This window comes from Dromaius novaehollandiae, unplaced genomic scaffold, assembly GCF_036370855.1.
Source record: "Dromaius novaehollandiae isolate bDroNov1 unplaced genomic scaffold, bDroNov1.hap1 HAP1_SCAFFOLD_30, whole genome shotgun sequence".
Taxonomy (NCBI): domain Eukaryota; kingdom Metazoa; phylum Chordata; class Aves; order Casuariiformes; family Dromaiidae; genus Dromaius; species Dromaius novaehollandiae.
Genome location: NW_026991333.1, coordinates 5,153,476 through 5,180,234, shown reverse-complemented (window position 1 = coordinate 5,180,234; position 26,759 = coordinate 5,153,476). Strand labels below are relative to the sequence as shown.

The 26,759-nt window shown below is 54.4% G+C and overlaps 1 protein-coding gene across 1 annotated transcript; it reads right to left on the bottom strand.

The window, feature by feature from the left end:
* Window positions 1–19,891: 19,891 nt before the first annotated feature.
* Window positions 19,892–20,818, bottom strand: LOC135325874 (olfactory receptor 14C36-like). The gene has a single exon (XM_064503852.1). The coding sequence runs from the start codon at window positions 20,789–20,791 to the stop codon at window positions 19,892–19,894; it is 900 nt and encodes a 299-aa protein (XP_064359922.1). The 5' UTR covers window positions 20,792–20,818.
* Window positions 20,819–26,759: the final 5,941 nt, after the last annotated feature.

Below are 26,759 nucleotides of genomic sequence, written 5' to 3'. Positions count from 1 at the left end.
AAGTTGACAGGTCTGTAAGGTCCTTAAGGACAGCATCCTCTAAGCTCAAGAATGGCCCATATTGATGTCCAGGAGAGCAAGCAGAGATCTCAGGAGACAGAGTGCCTGAACAGGGAACTCACAACTGAACAACAGTACAGAAAGGCAGCACACGGAGATGGGGAGCAGGGAGAGGCTGCAAAGCAGGAAGTGAGAAATGCTGTCCAGGGAAGTAGGGAAGGTGTTAGGAAAGCCAAAGCACTGTTGGGACTGATACCTGCAAGGGATGTCAAGGGCAAAAAGATGATCTGCTATTGCTTCAGTAACAGTGAAAGCATAAACAAGGGAAATGTGGGCCCATGGCTGAGGACTGGGGCAGGCAATCTGGTAACAGCAGAGGTAGATGGGTCTGGGGAACTCAATCCCTTGGCTTCGGCCCCCAACAGCAAGGTCTCCCAGGCCATTGTGCCTATAGTCAGGAGTCCTGAGGAGAAAAACAACTAGCAGGGCCTGAGGACTGAGGCAGGAATTATTGGCAAGTGTACAGGATTGGATGGGCTGCAGCTGAGGATGTTGGGAGAGCTGGCCTCTATCTCGCAAGGCCACTCTCTGTCATCTTGGAAAGCTGTGGGGACTCAAGGAGGACCCAATGCCTGGAGAAGGGCAAATATTACATCCCTCTTCCATAAAGGCCACAGGGACAACCTGGGCAACTACAGGCTGTTCAGCCTCACTTTGATGAGCAGACATGAAACGAGTCCCCTCTGATCACATTTCTGGGTAAAGGAAGGAGAATGAGGTGCCTGGGAAGAGTCAGCACAGATTTCCTGAGGGGAAATCATGCCTCACCAACGTGATGGCTTTCCATGTTAAAAGAACTGTATTTGTGGATGAACAGAGAGCAGTGAATGTCAGTTACCTCAACTTTCAGAAGGCTTTTGACACTTTCTCCCACAGTATACTTGCACACAAACTAGGCCTCTATGGTCTGAGTGGCTGGACAAGCAAATGGACAAAGAACTGCCATCACAGTGGGATGATGGGGCTCAGAGGGTAGTGGTGAACGGGTAGCGTTGTTCCTGGAGGGTTGGAGTAATGGAGCACCACAGGGTCTCTCCTGGGACCTCTCCTGTTTTACACCTTATGAATGAGCTGCAGGGGGAACTTTCGTCACGGTTGTACATGACCCCAAACTGAGTGGGCACCAGTCTTCATCTTGAGGGCTGCCACTGAGAGGGACCTAGACAGGCAGGAGCAATAGGCTGCCAGGAATCTCATGAAATTCTGCAAGGACAAATGCCACGTTCCTGCACCTAGGACAGACCAACTGCCTGCAGACATACAGGCTGGGCACTGTGGGGCCATGGAGCAGCTCTGTGGAAAAGGACATGAAGATTTTGGCAGATAGAAGGCAAAACATGAGACAGCTGTGTGGCCAGGCAGCAAAGGTGGCCAACAGCACCTTGGGCCGTATGAATAGGAGCATGGCCAGGAGGTCAAGGGAAGTGACCAGACCCTTCTGCTACGCACTTGTTGGACAACATGTACAATACTGCACCCGCTTTTTAGCCCCTCAGGACAAGGGACCTTCTGTACAAAGAGATCCTCAAGAAGACAAAGCCAGGCTCTTCAGAATGGTGCATGCTGGAGGAGGAGAGACCACAGCCATAGGTTGAAACCAGAGAGGAACATGCTGGAGGGAAGCAAAAATATTTCTGCTGAGAAGACAGGCAAGCACTGGAACATGTTGCCCAGAGAAGCTCTGGTATCTGCAGCCTTGGAGGTTTTCCAGCCTGGATCAAGCCCTCAGCAACCTGCTCCGACTCCAAAGCTCATCCTGCTGTGAGCACAAGGTTGGGCTAGAGGCTGCCTCAGGTCCCATCCACCTGGAAAGATTCCTCCAGCTCTACTCTTCCTGATGTTAGCGAAAGCCCTCTGTTCTCCTTGACCATGGAAGCAAGTCAGGCACGAGTATGAGCAGATCAGCTAGCCTTCCTGTCCTGCTGCAGTCAGAGATGTCCAGCTGCAGGGCTGCTTGGCAGGTACCCCTGAACAGCCCTGATCACCCCTTTGCTTCACCTTTTGTTGGGGTTTTCTCTCCTTTACACCTTCCATGTTCCACCCTCTTACCATCCTCATACCTGTCCAGACAAACAGCCCATCTCTGGTAACCCTTTCCCCCAAGGCCCTGGCTGTGCTTGCTCTGTACCCTCATCTGCCATTTCTGAGATGGCTGCCAGGGTCGTTACTACCTAGGTCAGCAGTTCCATGAAACTAGGACCTTTTTTCTTTAGTACTTGAAGTAACTTGCAATTCTCCCTATTGATATCTTGCCAGAGGCACCACACATCAGCATGAGCCATCTATACACACACATTAACAGATGACACAATGAGCTTCAGTGCAGGCGACCCTCAGATACTTGGGGATTCGGCCAACAGGAACCTCATGAAGTTTTACAAAAAGAAGCAGCAACTCCTGCACATGGGAAAGAAGAACCCTGTGCATCAGGACAGGCTGGGACCTGACTGCCTCAGGAGTGGCCTGAGGAGAAGGGTGTGTGTGTTGTCACATGAACCAGTGGATTGTGCTCACTCTGAATGAGTTCAGATACCTACAGGGTTGCATTAGGAGGAGCACAGCTACCCAGAGAAGGGGCATTAGTATCCCCCTTGACTCAGCACCCGTGTGCCCAGAAGAAAAACTGGGCAAAAGTCCTGGGAAAGGCAGAAACTTCCCCAGATTTGATACCAGGTCTAGCCTATGGCTTTGGAGCTTGCCAGGCACCAGGCTCCCTCACAAAGCCCTCCACATGACGGCTCTTAAGGGCACGTTTGCTCTTCTCAGGCCTATCACGTCTATCTTAAGCAGCATCGATGGAGAAACCTTGCTGAGGACCTGGAAAAGCAAAGAGCCTGCTGTGGTGCCTCAGGGAGGAAGGCTGCCTCCTGTCCCACACGCTCTGATATCCTCCTTCTCCAAACAGTGACCCACAGGAGAAACCAGCCCTGAGTGAGGCTCACCAAAGCATCTCAGCGTGTGGCCACGCTTTGTGCTCTTTCATCCCACAGCACTTGCAGCCCGTCTCTGAAAAACGCCAAACCCCAAAGCAACCCCCAAGTCCCAGCTGCCCGCACAGCTCTGCCCAGGGCAGAGAGCTGTGGGTGCGGGGCTGCAGAAGTGACTTCTCCAGGGCCCCCTTGGAGAGAGGTCACTGCCTTTGGCACCGTCTGCAGACGTTCCTCAAGGATTTCTCAGGCAGTTCTGGGACAGAACTGGGGGGAAGGGAGGGGACTGCTTTGCAGGACAGGAGGGGAAATGGCTCTGCTCTCTCCCTGCCTCTGCCATCTCCATGGGGATGACCTACTGAGCATCACAGACAGGTCTCCCTGGTGCCACGGCAGAGCCCTCACTTCCCTGCGAGGCCCCGGAGCTGCTGGGCACTGCTCACGCGCTCCCCACCGCTGCCCTGCGGAGCCGCTCCACAACCAGGAGCGGGGACAAAAGGCAGCAGGGCCACGTTGGGGCCCCTCGCCGACAGGCAGAGGAGAGGAGCACCTTGGAGAGTTTTGGGTGACGAGACGCCAAGAGCGTCCTTTGTCCCTGGATGGACAGGAGAGCCAAGGGCAAGGGGGCAAGCGAGATGGAAGGCAGCTGGATCGAGACCATCAGCCCCGACCACGCTTCAGTGACTCTCCCTGGTGAGAAGGCAGTGGCCAACCTCCTCTGTTTTCTGAGAAGAAGCCTTCTTTAATGAAGGACATCCTAGAACTGCTGAAGCCTTCTTTAATGAAGGACATCCTAGAACTGCTGAAGCCCTGAAGAAACATTAAATCAAAATGTCTTATTTTCTATGTTAATATTGACACTTTGGTGAAAGAATTCAACGTCCACGTATCCCTAACTGAACTGTCCTCATTAGAATACAAAAAATCATGCCCAAAGCTCAAAAAGACCCGTGCCTGGGCGAGGACCCCTCCCCTGAGCATGCACAGTAGTAAAATGGTGTATAAGCAATATTATAATTGTATGTAAATCACTAAGCAATCAGTGTAAAAGGGAAAGTTGCAACCCTTGCAATTTGTTTGCATAAATGCTACTTGGAAAGCAGGCCAGGGTATGCTGGATTTGTGGGAAACCACCGAGCACCCAGGCTTGCGCAACTCTGAAAGAAATAAGCAAATGTCTCTCCTGAGTGTGTAATTATTGGCTTATTGCACACCGGGCAATGAATCCGCTTTCGGAAAAACAGAGGGAGGGAAGGAAAAGGGAAGGAGGAAGAGAAGAAGGGAAGGAGGGAGGGGAGGAGCAGAGGAGGCCAGGGCAGCCCTGGGGGCCCAAGGGCTGCTGTTGCTAGGCAGCACCTGGGGGGAGGGACAGGAGGAGACCACGTGACCTGCAGCCAGCACTGTTGCCAGGCAACGCTGGGCGGGGCCCTCGGCCCTGGGGGAGGTGTCCCCACCCTGGGGTGGTTGGGCCTGGCCAGGGCAGCCGTGGTGGGGCAGTGTGTGGAGCCGGGAGTGTTGGGGAGCCGGGCCCTCTGCGGCCCCCGGCCCCGCTGCCCCGGCGGTCTGCCCGGCAGGAAGGGGCGGCCGAGGGCCCTCGCTGGGCGCCACAGGCCGGACCCGGCTCCTCCCAGCAGCTCTGGCACTGACCCGGCTCTTCAGGGCAGAGCTGAGGCTCTTCATGTGCCTGGTCTTCCCCCCGGGGGCTCCTCGGGAGTGGGATCCCCAAATCCCCGTGGCTTGTGGTGCGGCTCCTGCTGCTGGCCTTAGACCTCCTCCGCACGCCCCGTGCACGCAGGCTGGGGAGCCCCTGGGCCGGGAGCACGGTCGGGAACGGGGCTGGAGGAGGAGACAGGCTGGGCTGCGCTGTCAGGGGCAGGGTGGGGAAAGAGCAGTGTGTAAGCAGCTGCCTGTCCACACGTGACCGGCCCCTTTTATCCCCTTTTCCTTCTGCTTTCCCTCACCTGTTCCTCCCCAAACCACCCTGATGCCTCCCTCTCCCTGCCCTTGGTTCCTCCCCTGAACATCCCGTACCAAGTTCTGCACCATCCCAGGCTGCTCCTCCCTCCATCATGTCCCGCTGCCCCACGGGCAGTGACTTTCTGAGCCTGGCCGGAGACCCGGGGGCCTTTCTGGTGAGGCGTCGGGATGGGTGTCACCCATCACCAGCAGACCACATTAAAAAATACAATACTTGGCCCTGTCCCTGCTGGGAAGATCCTACTGCCTGGCAGCCAGGTGCAGGCCAGGAGGCAATGCGCGGCCCGGCGACCCTTGGCCTCCCCCGGCACCTTTGGCTCAGCTCTCCCTGGCCAGGTGCCAGCAGCAGCCTGGTCTTGCTGGGGGGGCCATGCCCCAGCTGATGGGGAGCAGGGGGCCTCCTGCCAGGCTAGTGCCTCCTCCTCCTCTTTGGTCCCTGGGGGAGGGCAACCGGGTGCGGGGTGGGCTGCCCCTCTGGGGGGTCCCCCTCCATGGGCTCCTCCTCCTCCTCAGGGGGGTCCAGCTCCATGGGTTCTGGGGTGGCTGCACTGGTCTGGAAAAGGGTGGTGTGTTGGTCCCAGATGGTTGTGCCTGCCTTTCTCCACTCCCACAGCCGCTTCACCTGGTTCATGGCTGGAGCTCTGCTGGCAGGCAGGAGTGGAGAGCTCGATCCTGGGCCCTCTCCCACCATCGGCCTCTTAATGGCTCTGGAACAGCGGTGCTGAGGTCACTGCTGACACGAGGAGGCCGTGGTGACAGCATGCCTGGCTCGGTCCCCACCCGCAGGGGCCCTGCCTGGCTCTACTGCATGGTGGGGTGCTGGGGGCTGAAGGGTGCCTCCTTGGGGAAGGGGCTGTGGTGCTGGGGGCTGCTCTCCTGGAGACCCTTCCCATGGACCATCTCGCCTGGCTGAGGGAACGGCTGCTCCTGTGCCAGGGAAGTGCCTGCATCCTGCCCAGCGTGGGCCATGGGCTCCAGCCCCGTCCTGTGCTGGGCACCTCTGCTGCAGTCGCTCCCGGGTGTCCCTGCCTGTCCCAGAGCCCTGGGAAGCCCCTGCTGGGGGCCAGCCCTCCCGGCATGGTCTCACCAGTGCCGAGCAGAGGGGCAGCCCCACTGCCCTCGACCTGCTGGCTGTGCGCTGATGCCTCCTGGGAGGTGGCTGTCCTTCCTGCAGGGCATTAGCAAAGCCTTTTCCCACAGCTCTTTCCTCCTCCCCACAATCTTCTTGCTAATGGGTCAGTGCAGGAGAGGACTTTCCCCTCCCTTCAAGCCTGCTCAGCCCCTGCAGCAACCTCCTCTGTCGGGAGCTGCCTTTTCTGCAGAGGTGAAGAGCTTCTCTGCCAAGGAGTTTCTGGGTCCTGCCGTGCTGTAGCTACTGCTGTCGATGTCTTGCCCAAAGGAAAGAAGTGGGGAAGTTGTGTAATAGGCACATGATTAGGGTACAAGCCACACATCCACCAATGTGGCTCACAGCTGCGAGGTCCAGATGGAATTTGATATTTGCTACTGAGATTCCTGCAGAGATTTGCCCCTTGCTCAGTACCAGGGGTAGACCCATCTTGCCAGAAGATAACATTATGCACAGGCCAAGAAACGAAAAAAAGGAAGCTGTGCAATGCAGATCTACACAGAAACAGTGTACAAGGACACCAAGGCAGAAGACATGACCCCTGATGTGATCCTGCAGCTGACATGCCCCGGATGAGCACAGTGTCCCTGTGGAGATGGTCCCCCTCACGCCGTCCCTTCAGAGGCATCCCCTCAGGCCCCTTTAGGACTCACACCTGGAAACAGAGAGGAGGTGATCCTGGCCTCTGCTCCTCCTGGCATCTCTGCAGCCCCACAGCCTCGCTCTTCAGTGCCGTCCGTAGCTCCCGCAGCAGTGTTTCCTCCAAACGCTCCCCTCTGGCCCCAGGCTCACCCAGCCCCTTGCTGCCATTTCTCTCTTCCTCCCATCACTAGCTCCTCCCTCAGTCCCTCTCTCTCTGCACCTCTTTTTGCTGAAATCCCACCGACAGTTAATGGGGGTGGGGGGTGGGGGATGACTAGGACAGGAGATAGCACACACTCTCACCCCCCTCCGCTCTCTCTAGGCCTCCGAAGGGAAAAGTGGACCAGGAAAACCTCAGGCAAAGAAGGCCCTGAGGGCCTCTGCCCTTTCCGTGGGGTTCAGGATACGGAATTATTAACAGGTTTCACCTTTCCACTTTTCATTTCTTTGCAGCAAAAAATAACGTACTCAACTTTACACACTGCATTTATGAGGCATCATCTCCTTTCTGAGGTCTGGTTTCAAAGCCACAAGTTGTGGATGAATACCTTCCTTTTGGAAAAGCTCTGAAGCATGGAGTGTTTGAGGTGGATTAATGCATAGGACAAGAAGAGCTGGAAGTCACTGCACAAAACATCGCTGGTTCAGCCCACTTCCAGTTAACTCCAGCTCACATTTGGTTTCCCAGTAAGAGCAGAGCAGGGTGTTACAGTGTTTCCCAGCCAGCGTAAGTCTTTGCTAGAGGCAGCTCAATCCATCGCCAGACATGTTAAGATGGAATGGCAGCTTTTAAGCTACAGTTGAAAACAGGAGTTTGGACAAGCACAGCATCCCCCTGGCACCCCCTGTCAGTCCTACATCAGGCAGCTGAAATTCCATGACCAAGTCAGTCTCTTTCCAAGGAAAAATCACAGAGGGAGGAGTCAGGGTTCTCAGCTGTGCTTTTTATTGTTAAAGGCAGGGTGAGCTCGGTGGCAAGTATTTGGCAGGCAAACGTCCTCCACAGCGAGGTGGAGTCACAGCTGGCTGTGCAGTGTGCCTGCACATGCCATTCCAGATGTGTGCAGCGGTGCCCCGGGAGAAGGGTGGTGCTGCAGGGTTGGACATTTGCCGGTCTGCACGGCGCCCAGTGTCCCTGTCACTCTCCACCCCACGCAGTGCAAGGCCAGGGGTATCAGAAGGGTGGTGGCCACGCTGGGCAGCTCCCAAAGGTGGACGCCAGCCTGCAGGGCAGGTCCCGGCTGATGCTGTCCCTCGTGAGCAGGACCAGGCAGAGCAACACGAGCTGCAGGCAGGCGAGGAGCACAAACAGCTTCCTGCAGGCCAGGAGAGGGTTAAGACAGCGGAGGGGAGAAATCTGTCTCATCTGTTTCCAGACATCACCTGCAGATGCCACCAGGCCAGCAACTGGCACCCTGCATCATGCTGGGCACACCACCCCCCTGCCCCGTTCCTGGGCCTCAGCTTAAGGGCCCAAGCATCTCGGCTCTGCTCTTCATCTCCCTACTGAGCCCAGAAACAACCACCACCTCCGCAATCCCGGGAGAAGGGATCCTGAGCTGTGTCCGTGTTGAGAAGGGAGAAGCTGATGGATGCCTTGGGACCGCCAGCCTGGGCATCCCACCCCCCGCAAACCAGCCCTGGCACGCCGAGCCCCACGCGGCAACTCACTGCAGCCAAAAAGTGATGCCCTGCCTCTTTGCCACCAGCTGCTCCTCCTGCAGGTCAAGGCACAGCAGGACACGTGTCGGTGTGGGCAAGACTGCTGGGCCTTGGGGGCTCAGACCCCCACCCTCATCCCCACTGAGACCAGTGCCCCCAAAGCCAACGGGTGCCCTGCACACCCTTTCTTCCCCAAGGCCCACGTCGGGCTTGTCCGTCCTACCAGCTTCACAGCCACCATCTCCCGCATAAGTGACGTGGACAGCCTGGCCGCCTGCTCCGTCTTCCCCCTGTTGTGGGCACCACAGGCAGTTGGGGCATGAGGAGCAAGCTCGGCCGGCATTGGGACCACCAGACGGGCAACAGGGACCCGGGGTGCTGGACAGGCTCTGCTGGGGCTGAGGCAAGGCACCCCAGGCTCCCAGCATCAAAAACACCCTTCCCTCCACTCCCTTCCCACGTCAGGCTCGGAGGGCACTTAGGAGAGGCTTGGAGCTCTTCAGAGCTGTTCAGAGCTGCTTCAAAGAGCCAACCAGTGTGCGGGTTGTTTGTTTGTTTTTCTTTCCATCAGGTACTTTGGAAAAGGCACTGGGTCCTTGCGAGAAGGTTTGGAGGACTCGAAGGGAGGCTGAAAGCTGTTGTAGAGCCCCTTAGGGCTGTCCAGAGCTGTTCAGCACTCGGCAGAGGATTTTAGAGCTTGCACAAGTGGTCGACCACTGCTTAGGGAAGGTCTGAAGCCACACAGAGGCTGTTGGGAGTGCTCCAGAGGCATTCTAGTGGGGTTGGGAGCAGCTTAGATGTCATCGGAGGAGGATGAGATCAGGGGCTCTGTTGTCCGGGATTGGCACAGCCCTTCCCAAGCTGGGACTGGGGACACAGAGACCTGGGAGCTGCACAGAGCCCCGCCCCACAGGTTGGGTGCGGGGGCCTGTCCCCACTCACCCCACTGTCTGCCCTTGGAGGCCCTCGCGTCTCTCCCGGAGGCCCTCGCGTTCTTTCCTCAGCACCTGGACGAAGGAAGGGCCCTGCTCAGTAGTCCACGCCAAGCCCACCGTGAGGGGGCTTTCCCCACACAAAGACCTCGTCCCGCCTTGCTTCCTACGCCTCGTACCTTCTCGATCTCAGCCTGCTCCCGCAGGGCCTCTGCCAGCTTGGCTGCTGACTGCTTCTCCTGCAAAGCAACCGGGCCACGTTGCAAAGAGCCCAGGTGGGACTGGCGATGCCCAGTCAGTCTGCAGGGCGCTGCGAGGCCAGCCGGGGCCAGGGAGGCAGGGACACAGGCGTCCTTGGGGGCTGGCACCACACCCAGCAGCTCTGCCCACCTAAGCGGTGTTTTCACGGGGGTTACAGACCTGGTGGAGCTCCTTCCGGGCCGCGTCTCCCTCTGCCTTCACCTCCGTCAGCTCTGCCTGGGAGAGAAGAGGCAGTGGGAGCATCTCGGTGGGGGGAGCTGGAGGACCCCCAGGGACCAGTGTGGGCTCTAGGCCCAGGGCCCTGGCTGAGACTGGGCGTCCCCAAACCACGCAGTCCCCCCACCCCTCTCAGGGTCCCTGGGGGAGCCAGCTGGACAGCGGAGCATCTGCCTCACCTGGAGCTGCGGGAGGACTTCTTTGGTCCTCTCCAGCTGCTGGGAGCTCTGGGCATGCTGCGCTGCCAAGGCGAAGTGCTGTGGAGATGAACCGGGGGTGAGGGCCAAGCGCGAGGGGGTCGTGGGGCAGCCAGAGGGGTGTTCGAGGGGGTGTTGGCACGGGGCTCTCGGTACCTCGGTGGTGAGCTCCTGCAGGGTGGTGCGGAGCTCCTCTTTCTCCTGCTCCTGCAGGGATGGGGACAGTGCTGGGGAGCAGGCCTTGGAGCCCCCCGTGCACACGCCCGGGCATCCCCAGCACCTACCAAGCCCTGGAGCTGCTCCTGCATTGCAGCTGTCTCCTGCTCGCTCTCCTTCAGGCAGCTCAAGAGGGTGCTGAGCTCTTCCCTCAGCCCCACGTCGGGCTCCTCAGCCCCCTCCCAGGAGCGCTGCAGCCTGCGGGGTTGAGGAGAGGGGAGGCTGCTGAGTGCAGACCCCCAGGGCAGAGATCAGGCACCCAGGCAGGCGGGTAGCACCCAGAGCCCTCCGGGACGGGTGGCAGGGCCCGCCCCCCACCTCCACCCAGCCCCGCAGGGCCCCCATCGAGGGCCAAGGCGTGCAGGGGCTGCAGACAGCCTCCGGGACCCGAGTCTCAGCCCCGAGCCGGATGGAGCCATGCCCACCCATCCATCCCTTCTTCCAACGCGCTGCTAGCTGCTCGCAGGACGCCACAAGCCTGCTCCTGCTCCAGCAGCTTCTCCAGCAGCTCCCGGCGTTCATCCTGGTGCCGCCGCAAGCAGAGCTGCAAGTCCTCCAGCTCCATGGGCACAGGCATGCACTGCAGGCCGAGGGGCCGGCAGCTCCTCTGGGCCAAAGGCGCTTCACCCCCTCAGCCCGAGAGAGCCCTTCTCCCAGGGGCCGCAGGCAGCTCGGTGTCCCGAATGCCAAGGATGCTGCTCTGCCCCACTGTGAGGTCGCCCCAGCCCGCCCCGCCTTGCCCTGCCCCAGGCTGCTGTGACACGGCTGCTCTTCTCTGACCTCACTGCTCCTCTCTGGCAGCACCGCTGTGGGGCTGCTGGAGCCCGAGGGGGACCCGGGGGTTGCAGAGGCCTCAGCCCCGCCCAGGGCTGTCTAGACACGGCCACCTCGACACCAGCCCGCAGGGACGTGCATTGGTGAGGGCAAGACTGCTGGGCTTTGGGGGCTCAGACCCCCACCCTCATCCCCGCTGAGAGCTTGTGTAGAGAACTGGTACTAAATGCAATTTTGTCTTGACATTGCTGCTGCTGCTGCAGAGCTGCTACTGCCAAGGCGCGTCGGGCAATGCTGCACCAGCGTCCCCGGGAGCCATCCGCGAGGTAAACAGCCTCGTGCACCTGCATGGGGGAAAAAGGGTGCGAAAAGGGCAGAAGGTCGCCTCTAGGGAAACAGCATGTCTGGCACGAACTGCACGTACACATTTGCCATCTGCGCATGAGCAGGAGACCCCCAGATGCCCCAGCCCGTTTCTGGAAGGTTCCGAGAGGGCGGACTGCGCATGACAGTTAATCTGCATGGGAAGCGAGGAAGCACCTCCCAGAGGCGGGGCAAGAACCTATAAAAACTGCAGCCTGTGTGAATGGGGAGGGGGGCTTCCTTCCAACGACCGATGATCTCAGGCGGAGTCAGCAGAACACTCGGAGACTCATGGGACTCGGAGTGGTGGTAGCTAGTTTCTTTTCTCCTTTTCCAACTTTCTCTGTCTTTTCCCCTTACCCTTGCTCCCCTCTCCTCTTTGCCTTTCCCCACCTTTTCTCCCCACTCCGTTGAAAATAAAGGTAAAAGGTTGTACGACATTTGACCGGTTTTAGGGTCTTAATCTCGTCCTTGGGATCATCACGAAACCTTCCCGATATTGGATCGAGACAACAGTCACATGCTTGAGGGCTGCCATTCAGAGGGAGCTCAGCCGGGAGGAGGAATGGGCTGTCAGGAACCTTGTTAAATTCAGAAGGACAAATGCCAGGCCCTGCACCTCGGAGAGACCAACACCCTGGAGCGATACACACTGGGGAGTCCCTGGCTGGGCAGGAGCTCTGAGGAGAAGGACCTGGGAGTCTTTGTGGGCAGCGAACTGAACATGAGCCAGCAGCATTCCTTGGCAGACATGGAGGCCACAGCATCCTGGCCTGCATGAACCTGAGCAAAGCCAGGAGATCAGTGGAAGTGACTATCCCCCTCTACTCAGGCTTCTTAGAGCACATCTAGATCCTGCATCCAGTTGGGGCCCCGTGCAGAAGAATGCTGTTGATTACTCTGAGTGATTTCAGTGGCCAGACCCCAAGGTGCTTGGGGACTGGAGCACTTGCCCTGGGAGGAAAGGCTGAGGGAACGGGGCTTGTGCAGCCTGGAGAAGGGAAGGCTTTTGGGGTGACTCTTAGCAGCTTCCCAACTCAAGGTGGCCACTGATAGTGAACCAGGCTTTTACAGGGATTCATGGCAGAAGAATGAGAGGAAATGGTTAAAAACTAAGATGGGATAGCAGGGAGAAAAATCAGTGAGGATAATAAAGCATTTGAAGAGCTTATGGCCTCTCTGTTCTTGGAGGCTTTCAGGACACTGTTGGACAAAGCCCAGAGGAACTCTAGTGTGACTTCAGTGTTCATCCCGATGGGAGCAGGAGGTTGGACTAGAAACCTCCTAAGGTTGCTTCCAACTGAAAGGGATGGGTGATTCTGGCATCTCTGGCGATAGCTGCTGCGATTCTTGCACTCCTGAATTCCTTTTCTGTATGTGTTTTAGCACCACGCATGGCATCCCCAGAGCCAGGCCTTCCTCGTGGTGCGAGGTTACCTCTTTTTAATTATGGATGACTGCTTGTCCTCCTCACCATCTACAACACCTGTAACCACAACATGATGTCAAATGGGTGTGACGTATGCAGAATGTCATGGCATGAGGCTGATTGCACTCTAACAGGCCTAAGGTATACTGCAGATCCTGTAAAATCCAGAAGGATTGGGAGATCCATTAAACAACCTAGGCACACATTTGTAAGCTTGACTTTGTCAGTGTGGGAGGCTGAGGGAGCTGGGTTTGTTCAGCCTGGAGAAGAGGAGGCTTTGGGCAGACCTAATGACAGCCTGCCCATACCTACCAGGAGATCATCAAGAAGATGGAGCCAACCTCTTCACCCTTGTGCACCATGGGTAGAGGAGTCCCAGGATGAGGCACTAGTTGAAACAGGAGAGGTTCAGGCTGGGGATAAGCAAAAACGTTTTACCCATCCAAACAGTGAAGCACTGGGGCAGGTTGCCCAGAGAGGTTGTGCCACCTCCATCCTCAGAGGTTTTCAGGTCCTAAATGACTAAAGCCCTCAGCAACCTGCTTGGAGCTGACAGCTGAGCCTGCTGTGAGAAGCAGGTTGGGCTAGAGACAACCGGAGGTCCCTTCCAGCCTGAATGGTTTGGCATTTCCTTCTACCCTGGGTCTTCGCTTGTTGACCTTAGGGAAAACATTCAGCTTCCCCATGGCCATGGCCAGATTCAGGGCTGCTTGGCAGGTACCCCCAGTGGCCCTGATTTTTCATTGGCTTCACCTTCTTTGCATTTTCCCCTCTTTTCCACCTTACAAGCCCTTCTCTTTTACCACCCTGATCTCCTCCCATGCAATCAGCACACCACTGTTTACCCATTGACCCTGGTCTTGCTTGCGTTGTACCTTCCTTTGGCTTCTCTGAGATGGTTGCCATGCTAATTTCAACCGTTTCTGGCAGTTCTTTTAAAAGTGTGGCCTTTATTGGTTGGTCATGCTGTTATCCTGTCAGAGGCATGGCAAGATAGGATGAGCCATCTGCACACACACATTCACAGCTGACACAAAGGAGCTTGAATTCAGAGGGACCTTGAGAAGCTTGGATGTTAGGCCAAGAGAAACCTCCTGAAATTGTGCAAGGAGAAGCGGCAGGTCCTGCCTTGAGGGAGTGATCCTGAGGAGAAGGGCCTGGACATCAGGAGGGATGCCATATGAGCCTGTGGTGCATGCTTACCACAGATCAGGCCAGCTGCATACGAGGCTGCATTAGGAAGCGTGTGGCCCCCCAGACAAGGACAGTTATTATCCCCCTCAACCCAGCACTGGGGTGGCCACACCTGGAGAACAGTGTGTCCCAGTGTGGTACACCCAGTGCTGGAGGACTGGGGAGGACCTGGAGAGAGTGCAGAGGAGGTCTGCCAAGAGGAGGCTTGGGTCATGCAGCACATGAGCTGTACAGGGAGGCCGAGGGACCTGGGCTACATTATCCTGGTGAAGTGGAGGCTAAGGGCAGTAGAGTAGCAGCCCATGAGTGCTTGAAGGGAGGTTTCAAAGATTTTGGTGCTTTTTTTGGTGGTGGGAAGCAGCACGAGAAGGGGAAAGAGCTACAGTCTTCAGCTTGAGAGGTTCAGAATGGATGTTAAAAAAAGAAATGCCCCTTGAAGGGTAGTGCTGTGGTACAAGAAGTCAGCCAGAAGGAGTCTGTGGTGAGCCCCTGGCTTTGTGTTTGAAGGAAAAGCAAGGGAGGGTGGAGAGGCATCAGTAAAGGTGGGCAGATCCCTGGGTGAGAGCAAGGAGGGGAAGCAGGCTGGGTGTCTACAGGCTGCAGTGGAGCAGGTGCAGGCATGGGACAGTGTAGGACAGCCTGGTGTGGAGATGGCCAGGGGCACTGCCAAGGCTGAAAGCTTCCGACAGAACTGAGATCTTTGTCCTCTTGGCTATGGCTGCTGTACCTGCCACTGAGGCCTGCCAGAAGACACCATGTCCTTGTAGTCCAGGGCCTTGTTTCCTCCTCCTGCAGGGAGTCCTCTCGCTGTCCCTCACTCAGTGTGGCACACCCCCACCCTCACACTGCCCCCACAAAGAGCCCTGAGCAAAGCAGGAGGGAAAGCATCACCCTACTCAGGGGCTGGGTGTCAGTGATGGCCATGTGGTATGATAAAACACATCCATGTGTTCTAGGCATCAGAGCTACTCGCACATTTTCTTTACCTACCTGTAACAACTGCCTCTGTTCTCATCAGCCCCTGGAGAGGCTCTGTGAGTAATGGCCCTCAGGGGGACTCATTAACACTCCAAGAAACTTTGGGATTTGCTTCTGAATTCAACTTCTTGAGAGGTTGGTTCATTCTCCTCTCAGAATCTGAGGTTCATGGACTCAGCACCAAATACCCCTGCTGAGGGGTCACTGCAATGCAAAAGCCCTAGGGAGCCACGTCTATCTCCATAATTTCCCTCAGTTCTTCAGATCTGGAGTGGCTAATTGGAGAGGTTTCAGGAGTGTCTTTACAAGAGGAAGATATAAATGAGCACCTAAAAAAAGACAAAATACTCCAGCTTTTAAAGTTTTCTTTACTTTTCAACTTACAGAACAAGTGATATCTACATTCTCTGATTCATAGTGACTCAGAGGGTCTCCCAATGAATCCTGATGTGTGAGAAAAGCAGGATTTTTGACAGCAGACATGTACAAACAGCCTTCCTCCTCACATCCCCAGCCTCGTCATTTCTCTCTTCGGCCACTGGGGACCTACATCACCCTTGTAAAAATCAACCCTTTTTCCACTGGAGTCTGTAGCTGAGTGTTACAGCCTCTATGCACCAATTCCCACCTGCTTTCCTTTGAGAACTAGCTGCAAAGAGACATAGGAGGATAATTCTGAGCTGTGATCAAAACAACAAAACATGATACATTTGAATGAAAAAATAAAATACACTCCTTAACTGCATGCTAAGTCCAAGGCGCCTCCAGTAATGTTCACTTTCCACAAGGAATAACCTTGCTAGAAATATTTTTGACAGCCAGACAGGAAAGGAGAGATAGCAACACAATTCAGGAGTTGTCTAAAGAAACAATGAGACTTCTGGAAGAGGAGGCAAGGTGAACTATCTGAGTTATTAAAGAGTAAGAGCAGGAGGAGAAATGGAAAACTATGGAAAGTTGCTTTCTACACATAGTCTGATGCAAAGATGACTGTAGAAATAATCAAGTTAATCAGGGCATGGGGAAAGATGTGAAAGATTGGTGAGGTTAAAAGCACAGTAGAAGAGACAGAGCAGTGAGAATGCAAGTTTGAGGGAGATCAGTATTTCTTCTCCTGAGATTCATACCCTTCCTGAAGATTTCCAAGAGTTTCTCAAGGGAAAACGTGGAGAATTTATTTAAATTATTGAATTATTGCAGCTGAGGAAAAGGTGCTCATATTTTTAAAACAGTTTTAAACAGTCCTTCACCTTTTCATACAGAGCTCAGGTGTCTAACCACAAGCATGCAGTGGCACTTGGAGAGGCCCTGGTGTATGTGAGGTACTTGCCTGGGCCTGGCAGCTCTCAGAGTTGACCTGTGGGAGACCGGAGCCCCTCTGCGCTGCAGACAGAGGCTGGGCAGAGGGGACCAGGGCTCCTACAAAGGCCCCACATGTCCGTGTCCCTGTCACTGCATCTCACCCCAGGTCTGGAAATCACTTTCCTTTAAAAAAAAAAAACACACACACACACACACGCAATCCGCCCCAAACACCAACAAGGAGGATTATAATAATATAAAGAGTGTTAAAAGCTGAAGAGTGTAAAAAAATATTCTTTGCTTTAGGGTTTTTTTTTTATTTATTTCATGTTTATTGTCATTTTCTAAACATTTCTGTTACAATCAGGCCTACACCATTAAAAAAGATGACTCTGTTTTTCACACACAGTCCAGTGCTCACCAAAACCACTCCCTGCCCAGGGCTCTCCATGCCACTCCTCACTCGTTCCAAAGAGCAAGGCGCACTCTGAGGGCTTGAGCTCTCTTTACCAGGAGCAGAAAACAGGGTGACCAGCTTCAATGAAATGCGATATATTTGGATGGCCAAATTGGCGCCAATCTCAACATACCTGTGTTGCAGTGCTGTTTAAAAGGAGGCCCTAAACATCTAGCTGCATGGTCAATGAAGTGTAACCGATTTTAGGCAGCAACAGGGAGGAGGCTGATCTCACCCAGTGCCAGACCCTTCCATGCAGATGTCTCTGCCTAATCCAGCTGCCTGCACTTCCCTTTCTAGGCAATAGAGAGAAATAAGGTGTCTCCCTGAGAGATCTTGGGAGACTTCTCCTGGTGACCAGCTAGTGCTCCAGAAAGGTTCCCGTAGCTCCGGGATCACACTCCCCAGCACTGCCTGCGAACACAGCATTTCCAGAACTTCAAATATTATTTGTCAATTCTTACGAATTTTTCCTTTCCTTTTTATTGGCAGCACCATGTCCATGCACTACAGTAACTACTTCCTCTGATTGAGTATATACATGCACATATACAGCTATTCGTCATGCCATATTTGCTCCCAACACTCTCAGTGGGGAAATTTTCTGCCAAGGAACAACTATAGTTAAATGGACATACTTCTGTCTTTCAGTTTGCAGATCTCAACAGTTTGCTACAGGTAGAACATGGACAACTCTGTCAAAGGCCTTGCCAAAATGAAGGCACACAAATTCCCCTGCTTTCCCCTCGTGCCCACAGTCTTATGGTAGAAGGCAATCAGGTTGGTCAGGCACAGTTTCCATTTCCTTTTCATCAGCCCATGCTGGCTCTGCCAATCCTTGCCCTCCATGTGCTTGGAGATGGTTTCCAGGAGCATTTGCTCCATCACCTTCCCAGGGACTCGCATGAAGCTGACCTGCATTCTTCCTCTTGCCCTTCTCTGGAAATGGGTGTGATGTCTGCCTTTTCCCAGATAGCAGGAACCTCCCTGCTTGCCCCGACATTTCAAAGACAATCAAGAGCAATGTCACACGGGCACTAACAGCCTTAGGGACCAGGGGGGCCTGGGGGCAGCTCTTACCGGTAGTATGTAAGGCAGAAAAGCCAAGGAGAGACTCAGCTTTTTCCCTGTCCTTGTCACTATGTCCCCTGCCCCACTGAGCAGTGAGAGCACATTCTCCTTAGCTGCCTTCCTTGTGCTGCCAGCAGGCTTACAAAAGCCCTCCTGGTTGCCCTCCACACCCCTTGAGAGCTCCAGCTCCAACTCCAGCTCCAGCTGAGCTTTGGCTTCCCTAACTCCATCGCTGCACCCACAGGCAACGTTTCTATCTGCCTCCTGGGCAGCCTCTTCCCCCTTCCACCCTCCGGGAACTTCCTTCCTGTGGTTGAACTCCTAAGTCAGGGTGCCCCTGGTCATCCATGCGGTTCTCCTGCCAGGCCCTGCTTGACTCCCATCACATCACACTGGTTTGTTCCTGGGCTTTGAGGACGTTGTCCCTGAAGATCCAGGAGGGATCCATGGCCTCTCTGCCCTCCAGGACAGTCTCCTGTGCCAATTAACCTGGTTCTGGCCTAACAGCAGCACAGGCACAGGTGACTTCCAGGAACCTACACCAACCAATCAGGTACTGAGGCAGAAGTGACCTCACAATCAGCACTGAAGCCCTTTGCCGGCTTCTGAGGTAGCAGTGACCTTACAGCCCCATATGTGAGCCCTGTGCCTGCTGCTGGCCTATCAGGTGCTGGGGCAGAAGTGACCTCACAAACACAAACCCCAGCCATGTGCCTGCTCCTGGCCTGTCATGTTCTCTCACAGAAGTGACCCTCTCCTTGACTCCCAGCAGTGTGGGGAAGGTTGTTCTCTGGGATTTGCTTGCTTCTGCAATAGCTTCTCAGGAGCTAGGAGAGGGCCTCGGAGGTGGCAGTGCCCTGGCCCCAGGCACACAGCAGCACCTTCACTCTGCCAGCCATGGGACCTCTCTTTCCTCCCCCCAGGTCTCTGCTCTCCAAGCTGCTCTCCAACAGGGTGACAAGTGCCTGAGGTCCCCTTGCCCACACACAGGGCATGGTCCTGATGGATTCCCATGAGCACTGCCAGATGGTTGTCCCCAAGCGCCTGACCCGGGAAGCGTTTGCAGGAGGGAGACAATCAGTTATCACAGCCACAGGCAATGCAGTGCCATGAGGATCCCTCCAGGCCTGTTCTTCCAGCACCTCCTTGAATGACATGCTCGGGAGCAACAGGGAGGGCCAGGTCCCATCTGTGCCCATCCAGCCGGCTGCAGGGAGTACCACTGGCCGTGGTGGTCAGGGCAGACCCAGCTGGACGAGCACCATTGCGCCTGTCCACCCCCTCCCAGGGGCTGTGGCTGTGGACGATGCTTGAAGCAAACACAAGGCAGTCCAAATGGCTCAGGAGGGGTTCACGTGTCATTTGGCAGAATGAATGTTTTTTTCATTTTAGATGACATGAACCAGTCTTGAGGCTCCCTTCCCTGTGCCTGCTGGGTCTCCTCTGCCTCTCCTGAGATTTCTGAGCCCTCAGTCAGTGCATTCTTTGGTTTAGCCCTTTACCTTTGGGTGACTCCACTTGGTTTTGTGAGTGTCCCCTCACTGCCCATCCCAGGCACATGCTGTCCCAGGAGATCCCCTGTGCTCTCTGGGTGGATCCATATTCCCTTCCAGAAGGACGGTCATCTGTCGCCAGCCCTGTAATATGGGAGACAGTCCCTGGCAGATACCACTTGGCCACTCGTCCACCCCGGGGGCACTGGCCACTCACAAGTGACAGCTGACTCCAGCCCTCATTCCCAAGCACATCACCCGATGAGTTCATGCCCCTCAGCTGATACAAAAACCAAGCACAGCAAAGGGCCTCTTGGGGTGCAACTCCCTGAGCACATTCTTGGCCCCAGCTGGGGAAGAAGAGCCCAACCTTCAGGCACTGTACTGAGGAAATCCCCTTTTATTACGGAGATGCTACCTGGGAGGCCAGCCCCGACACAGAGACAGGCAGATTTAGGGAAGGCCTCCAGGTCAGAGAGATGGGCTTTGTGCTGCTGGAGAAGTGGGGTGAATTCAAGCATTTACAAACATGATTGTCGCAGAGAGAATGCCCAAAGCATGAGAGTTGCCTGAGATAAATTAGAAATCACTCGTGAGGTGAGATGGACAGTTCATTGCTGCTGAAACAGTACTAATTGAATGAGTTTCTTCAGTGTGTCCTTGAGCTCCTTGTTCCTCATGCTGTAGATGAGGGGGTTCACTGTTGGAGGAACCACTGCGTACAGGACAGCTGCCACCAGATCCAGAGATGGGGAGGAGATGGAGGGAGGCTTCAGGTAGACAAACATTGCGGTGACAACAAACAGGGAGACCACGGCCAGGTGAGGGAGGCACATGGAGAAGGCTTTGTGCCGGCCCTGCTCAGAGGGGATCCTCAGCACAGCAGTGAAGATGTGCACATAGGAGACAACAATGAAAACAAAACATCCAAAGCCTAAACAAACACTAACCACAAGAACCCCAAGTTCCCTGAGGTAGGAGTCTGAGCAGGAGAGCTTGAGGATCTGTGGGATTTCACAGAAGAACTGCTCCACAGCATTGCTTTGGCAGAGTGGTATTGAAAATGTGTTTCCAGTGTGCAGGAGAGCATGGAGAAATCCACTGCTCCAGGCAGCTGCTGCCATTTTGACACAAGCTCTGCTGCCCATTATGGTCTTGTAATGCAGGGGTTTGCAGATGGCAATGAAGCGGTCATAGGCCATGACAGTGAGAACAGAATACTCAGTTGACAAGAAAAAGGCCAACAGAAAGACCTGTGCAGCACATCCTGAGTAGGAAATGGCCCTGGTGTCCCACAGGGAATTGGCCATGGATTTGGGGACAGTGGTGGAGATGGTGCCAAGGTCAAGGAGGGAGAGGCTGAGGAGGAAGAAGTACATGGGGGTGTGGAGGCGGTGGTTGCAGGCTATGGCTGTGCTGATGAGGCCGTTGGCCAGGAGGGCAGCCAGGTAGATGTCCAGAAAGAATGCAAAGTGCAAGAGTTGCAGCCCCCAGGTGTCTGCAAATGCCATGAGGAGGAACTCATTGAAGGTGCTGCTGTTGGACCTTTTGCTTCCTCCAAGCATGTGTGACTGTCCAAAGAAGAAAAGACATTAAGAAGTTAGGAAACTTTTTTAAGTAAAAACCCCCCAAATCATCAAGTTCTTATAAAACCCCCCCATACTGCCTCTCCCTTTACTGAGAGGATCTGTGTGTAGCACCCTTCCTTGAGCTCCACTTTGCACTGCCTGGGTGTGCTGAGAGGATCAGGGGCCTCTGTCCATGGGCTCCAGAGGAGTCAGCCCTGCCATTCAGTAGTGGGAACATGGGAATGGGGGTGACCAGCTCTGACATTTGCAATTTCTCTCAGGTGAAATCCCCTTGTCATATGGAAGGGCTCTTCAGTGTCTTCACCACCAGTTCTAAACAATGAAGGTTGAGGAACAGAGTTTTAACGACGTTTTAATAATGCTTATCTTCTTTGAGATGCTCCTGTCACACCTGGGGAGTATTCCTCAAAGGCAGAAGTTCTCAGCATTTCTACTGTGAATCCTGAGAAAAACAATTCATTGTCTCTTTGTGCAGAGTGAGCACAGCTTGTCTGTCTATTAGCCTTGTTCCCAGCTGTCCTTTGCTCACACCTCTTTGAGCTGGAGGATGATCAGTCACCTGTTACCCCAAAAAGAAACCAGCCACTGCTGAGAGCAGAGGAGTCCAGTTTCAAACTGTGGAGCACCAAACTTCTCACCCTTTCTCAGGGCACCAGAGTGAGGTCTGCACACTCCCCCGCTAGCCAAGGACACACAGGGCTCTTTTCAGCTGCTCGTATACAGCTTCCCACCACCATTTCCGTACTCTTAGCATCTCTGCAGCTTCTTCGGATGTCTTTGAGACATCACAGAGATGCTATGAGGCAGCAGTTCCCTTCCGGAGCACAGCTCAAAGCCGGGCATTACATGGCAGGGAAATGGTCAAAGGACGGTTAGGACAGAAGATGGGCTCTCCTTAAAGGAGGGTGAGCTCATTTCACACCCCTATCAACTGCATTTCCTGGAGCTGCACAGGTACAAAGGAGGCTGAGGATTTGCAGGGCAGGTGTCTGAACTGCAGCTGAAAACCCACCAGCCCCAGGGACCCCGAGAGAACAGAAGCAGCACGGACAGGAGGGGAAACAAGGAGCAACACGATAATCCTGCTGCAAAGGGAGACAAGGAGAGAGAAAGACAGACAGACAGGCACCTTGGGAAAGCCTTCACCTTCCCCAGGTGCACACACTGCCTCGCAGACGGCAGCATTGCAGGGCAGTCGCTCTCAGCCCCTTTGCCAGGCAGCATGAAATGGGCCCGTGGCAGGAGAGATGCCCCTCTCCTCTGCTGCAGGTCTGGCCACAGAGGAGGTGGCTCATGGCCTGGACTCCATGGCTGTCAGGGCAGAGGCTCTATGGGGTGGGAGAGGAGACACGGGGGGCTGGCTCGGAGGAAGGTGTATGTATCGGAGGGACTGACCATGATTTGCTCCAGTCCATCTGCCCATGGCGATTCTGTTTGCAGTTCCCTCTCATTCCCTGCCCGTCTCTGCTGCCTGCAGCTGTCCCTGCTGGCAGCTCTTTCTCTGTCCCAGCGTCTTTTCCCCGCTGGTGCTCACAGACCCCATCCCACCCTCTGCATGCTCCGTTCTGCCCTGCAGAGACTGCCTGGGACAGGGCATTAGGTAGGGCTATCTCTGTGCTTGCAGGTCCTAAGGAGCAGGTCAGAAAAACCCTCTTGAGGCCATAAAGGTGGTGCTGGTGCTGTCTGTAGGCTGACGTGGGGTCGAGGGGGTTTGCTGAAGTTTCTCACAGACCTACTGATCTCTGGGAGTGAAGGTCTGGGAGTCCAAGTTCCTTGCAAAACCAGAAGACTCTTCCCTTTTTTGCCCCTGCCAAGATTAGGATCTAGTTTTTCTAGGTTTTTTAGTCCTAACTGGCTTTTACCAGAAAGGAAAGCTCCATCCCTTTCAATTAGCCTTTTTCTGACCTTTCTCTGAAAAGACCCTCAGACACGTCCTGTGCATGAGCTAGAGTACCCCTGAGCCATGTAGCCCCTTCTCGAGGAGAGAATGAACCTGTCCTGTCAGAGGTCGCTGAATTTGTGCCTGAATCTATCAGCTGTAGAATGGGATGGGTTTAGAAGATCACTCCAGGAACCTCAGTAGTATTTCCCTGCAGCCAGAGACTTACCATGCAAAGGCTGTGAAGACTTTTCCCACAACGAGCTCTCCTCTGTCCTCCCACTCCACACTGCCGTTCATTTCTCTCTCTCATCTCACCTTATGCCAGCAACAACAGGCAGTGCCCGGAGCCCTGCTGCTCTTTGCAGAGGAGCTGCTCCTGGACCCAGCAGTCTCTCAGCAGTGCTGCCAGGTTGCCATGACCTCCCTCTGTCCCAGGAGCCTGGTCCCACTCAGCAGCAGAGGCCCAGCAGAAGGCACAGATTCTTCTGTCCCTTGTGCTCCCGCCTCCTGGGAAATGTTCACTGAAGTAGACGAAAATAACCATCTGTGGTGCCTCTCTAAATAATGCAGAGGGACCAGTTACAGCATTGTAATTTCTCTCATCAGAGCCTGGCCATGCTATGGTAACTGCTGAGCCTCACTTTCCCTAACACTGACCTGCTATGCCTTACGGTGATCAGCCTGTGTACCCCTTACAGTGCGCTTTATTACCGAGCCAGAATATAGAATTTAGGCGGGAATTTAAGACTCACCCTTTCGGTGCCTCCCGTTGCTGAAGATCCCAGGTCAACTCACCCGATGGCGCCAGATGATCGTTTGGAGATGAGAGGCCCCAACAGTGGTGGCCTAGGGTCCCACCTGGGGTGCCAAACTGTTATGGAAAGTTAGGCTCAGCAGTTACCATAACAGGGTCCGACCCCAGGTTCTCGCTGAGACAGAAGTTCGAAGCCAAATCGGAACGAAATAAATTTTAATAACATACGTGCAGTAATTACAGATCAAGCTGAGTGCCTTCGAAGAGGAGGGGACCCCAAACAGGGAAATCCCTGGGCAACTATACCCTTACAATCTAAGTTCCCCCACCCCTGATGCAATAGTTCAGACCAATAGTAATTTTTAGGTCTGGGGTCTTCCCGTTCATTGTTGGGTCCTTTCATTGTCTCTAGGCGGGCCACCTCTTTTCTTATCTCTACGGTTGCAGCTTCTGCTGTCGGCTGTAAGTTTCTTCTCTTCCAGCCTGAACCCGCCCTGGGGCCTTCCTTTATGTAACTAGGTAAAAATTCAACATATTTTCTCAGTGCAGCCTAAGGCTTCAGCAAATTTAGCTGCTAATGCTAAGCAAGTATTATCTAAGTAGTGTTAACTCATGCATGTTTGCACAAGCATAAGGGTTCATCTCTAGTTCTCTTTCATGGCCTAATGCTAAGCAACTAACTCTAGGCAGCTTCAGTCCAATATTCTTTAACAGGTCAGCTATGAGAGATGGAAACGTCCCCCTTGGGAAGACCCTATTTCCATGTCCTAACTATACAGGACACCTAGACGAGGACAAGGAGGAGGTGATTTTCCCATGGCTCAGGTATTGATCCAGATGAGTCAATCTGGGCATCACATGACAGTTTAGAGGCCCCTGGAATGGAGTGGGATTCAGCTTCCTCCTGTGAACTCCACAAACATGCAGGAGGTGGGATTCCCTTTGCCCAGCCTGAAGTGAGCACAACAGAGATGGCTGCATGCAAACTCCTTGTCTGTGCTCCCATTATAATCCCCGGAAATGGAGGGTGGAGCTCAATTGCATGGCAACACCTGCTGCCATTTGAAGATACAGAGGTCCAAGGCATGTGCCAGTGTCTGCTTGCTCTGATGGAGCAGCTATGAGACCTACATCCTTCTGGAGACCCATGTGGGGCCAGGTGGGGAATTTCCCAGGCAATGTGAAATGACACCAGATGCCTGCTACCACTAGAGATCCACTCATTATGAAGCTGAGTCAAAAGCAGATCCCTACACTGAAAACAGTTGATGTCATTCAATGCAGGTGCTTCCTTTAATGACAAAAATAGGCCTGCAGTCCATGTCAGATTCCTGGGGCTTCCCGTACAGACACATGTCTCTCACCGATATAGCATGGGACCTACAGGAAAGCCAGGCCCTTTTGGAGTGCTTGCTGGGCAAGTGTCCCAGGGCCTCTCAGGTTTCCTACCTGTGCCCAAACAACTGAATGCCATCTACTACCTTCAGGCCAAGGCCATCCCATCTACATCCAAGAATGCTTCATAAATGAGAGGCCCATCACACCAAGGTCTCCACTCATGTCCCTGCACTCTTAAAACCCTTCTAGCTCTCCTCTCTCTGAACGGCTTTTCTCCCCCAGATGATATGAACAGGGACTGTGGTAAGCATGTCCACAGGCTGGCTGCATCACAGGCTTTCCAGGCCCAGGGACTTTCTCTGGGGCACCTTGTCCTCCCTGGAGATCAGTTCACCTATGTCATAGGCCCAAGGTGCTGCAGGGTCAGCCTGGGCAGCAAACCCCTCTCCTGCCATTCCAGCACGGCCCAGCTCTGTTTCCTCCTGGCCTTGGGCACTGCAGGCTTTGCTCTGTTAGTGGGAACCTCATTTCACCATTACATTGCCACCTGCCATCTATGCCAGCATGTCTCTGCTCTTAATCAAAGCTTGTGCATGCAGCAGGTCCTTGGTAACAGGTTTGCCTCTGGCAAATCTCCAGTCGGTGCCACAGCTGAGGTGCTGAAATCAAAATATATGCAAACAAATACAGGCACAGGCAAATGGACACGTACAAGCCGTCACAGGACTGCCACAACTGAGATGTGGTGGGATCACTCCCATGACTTGAGTGCTGTGATGGTGGGTACAAATCCTTCAGCAGAGACTGAAAGGGAAGAGGAGGAGGGGGGGGATGCCCTTTGTGTGAAAGTGACGCTCAGATGCATGGAGCTCTTCCATGGGATGGACAAAGGGAGGCAGCTCTGGAGGGCAGAAGAGCTCAGAAAAGCTGGCAGATCATTAAGGACAGCACCCACAAAGCCCCACCAATGCTCCATACTGACAGGTTATAAAACTTGTAGACATCTCCGGACCCTGGCTTGGCTAAACAGGGAACTCCAACCTGAGCTCTAGGGCAATAAGGCTGCATAAGGGAAGAAAGGAGAGGCTGCAAAGGAGGAATTTAGAAATACTGTCCAGCAAAGTCAGGATTGTGTTAGGGACGTCAAAGCTCCCCTAGGATAGACACTTGCAGGGGATGTCATAAGCATGAAGAGCTGCCACTGCTTCAGTAACAGTGAAAGAATAAACAAGGAAAATGTGGGCTCATGGCTGCATGGGGCAGGGACTCTAATAACAGCAGATCCAGGCAGGTCAGAGGAACTGAATGCCTTCTTGGCTTCATCAACCAAGTCTCCTAGGCTGTTGTGCATAGAGTCAGGACTCCAGACAAGAAAACCCACCTGAGGGCTAAGTGAGGGGTGATTTACAGGAACTCAACCCATATAGATCTGCAGGACTGGATGGGCTGCATGGGAGGACGTTGAGAGAGCTGGCTGCTGCCATAGCAAGGCCACTCACTATCATCTTGGAAGGGTTGTGGAGATCAGGGGAGGTCCCAATGACCAGAAAAAGGAATATGTTGTGCCCATCTTCAAAAAAAGTCCATGAGGACAACACAGGCAGCTGCAGGCTGTTCAACCTCCCTGGAGTGAGGAGTGTGTCAAGGAGCTCTTCATCTTGGATCACCTTTCTGAGCACATGAAGGAGAAGAAGGTGCCTGGGAACACTCAGCATGGATTTCCTGAAGGGAAATCATTCCTGACCAACCTGGTTGCCTTCTGTGATAACAGAACTGTACTTGTAGCAGAGCAGAGAGCAGTCGTTTACCCTGTTTTTAGGCAAGATGTTTGACACTGTCTGCCACAATGTTCTCGTATACAAGTAAGGCATCATGGTAGGCTACAGTAGACATCCAGATGGGTGGAAAGCTGGTTG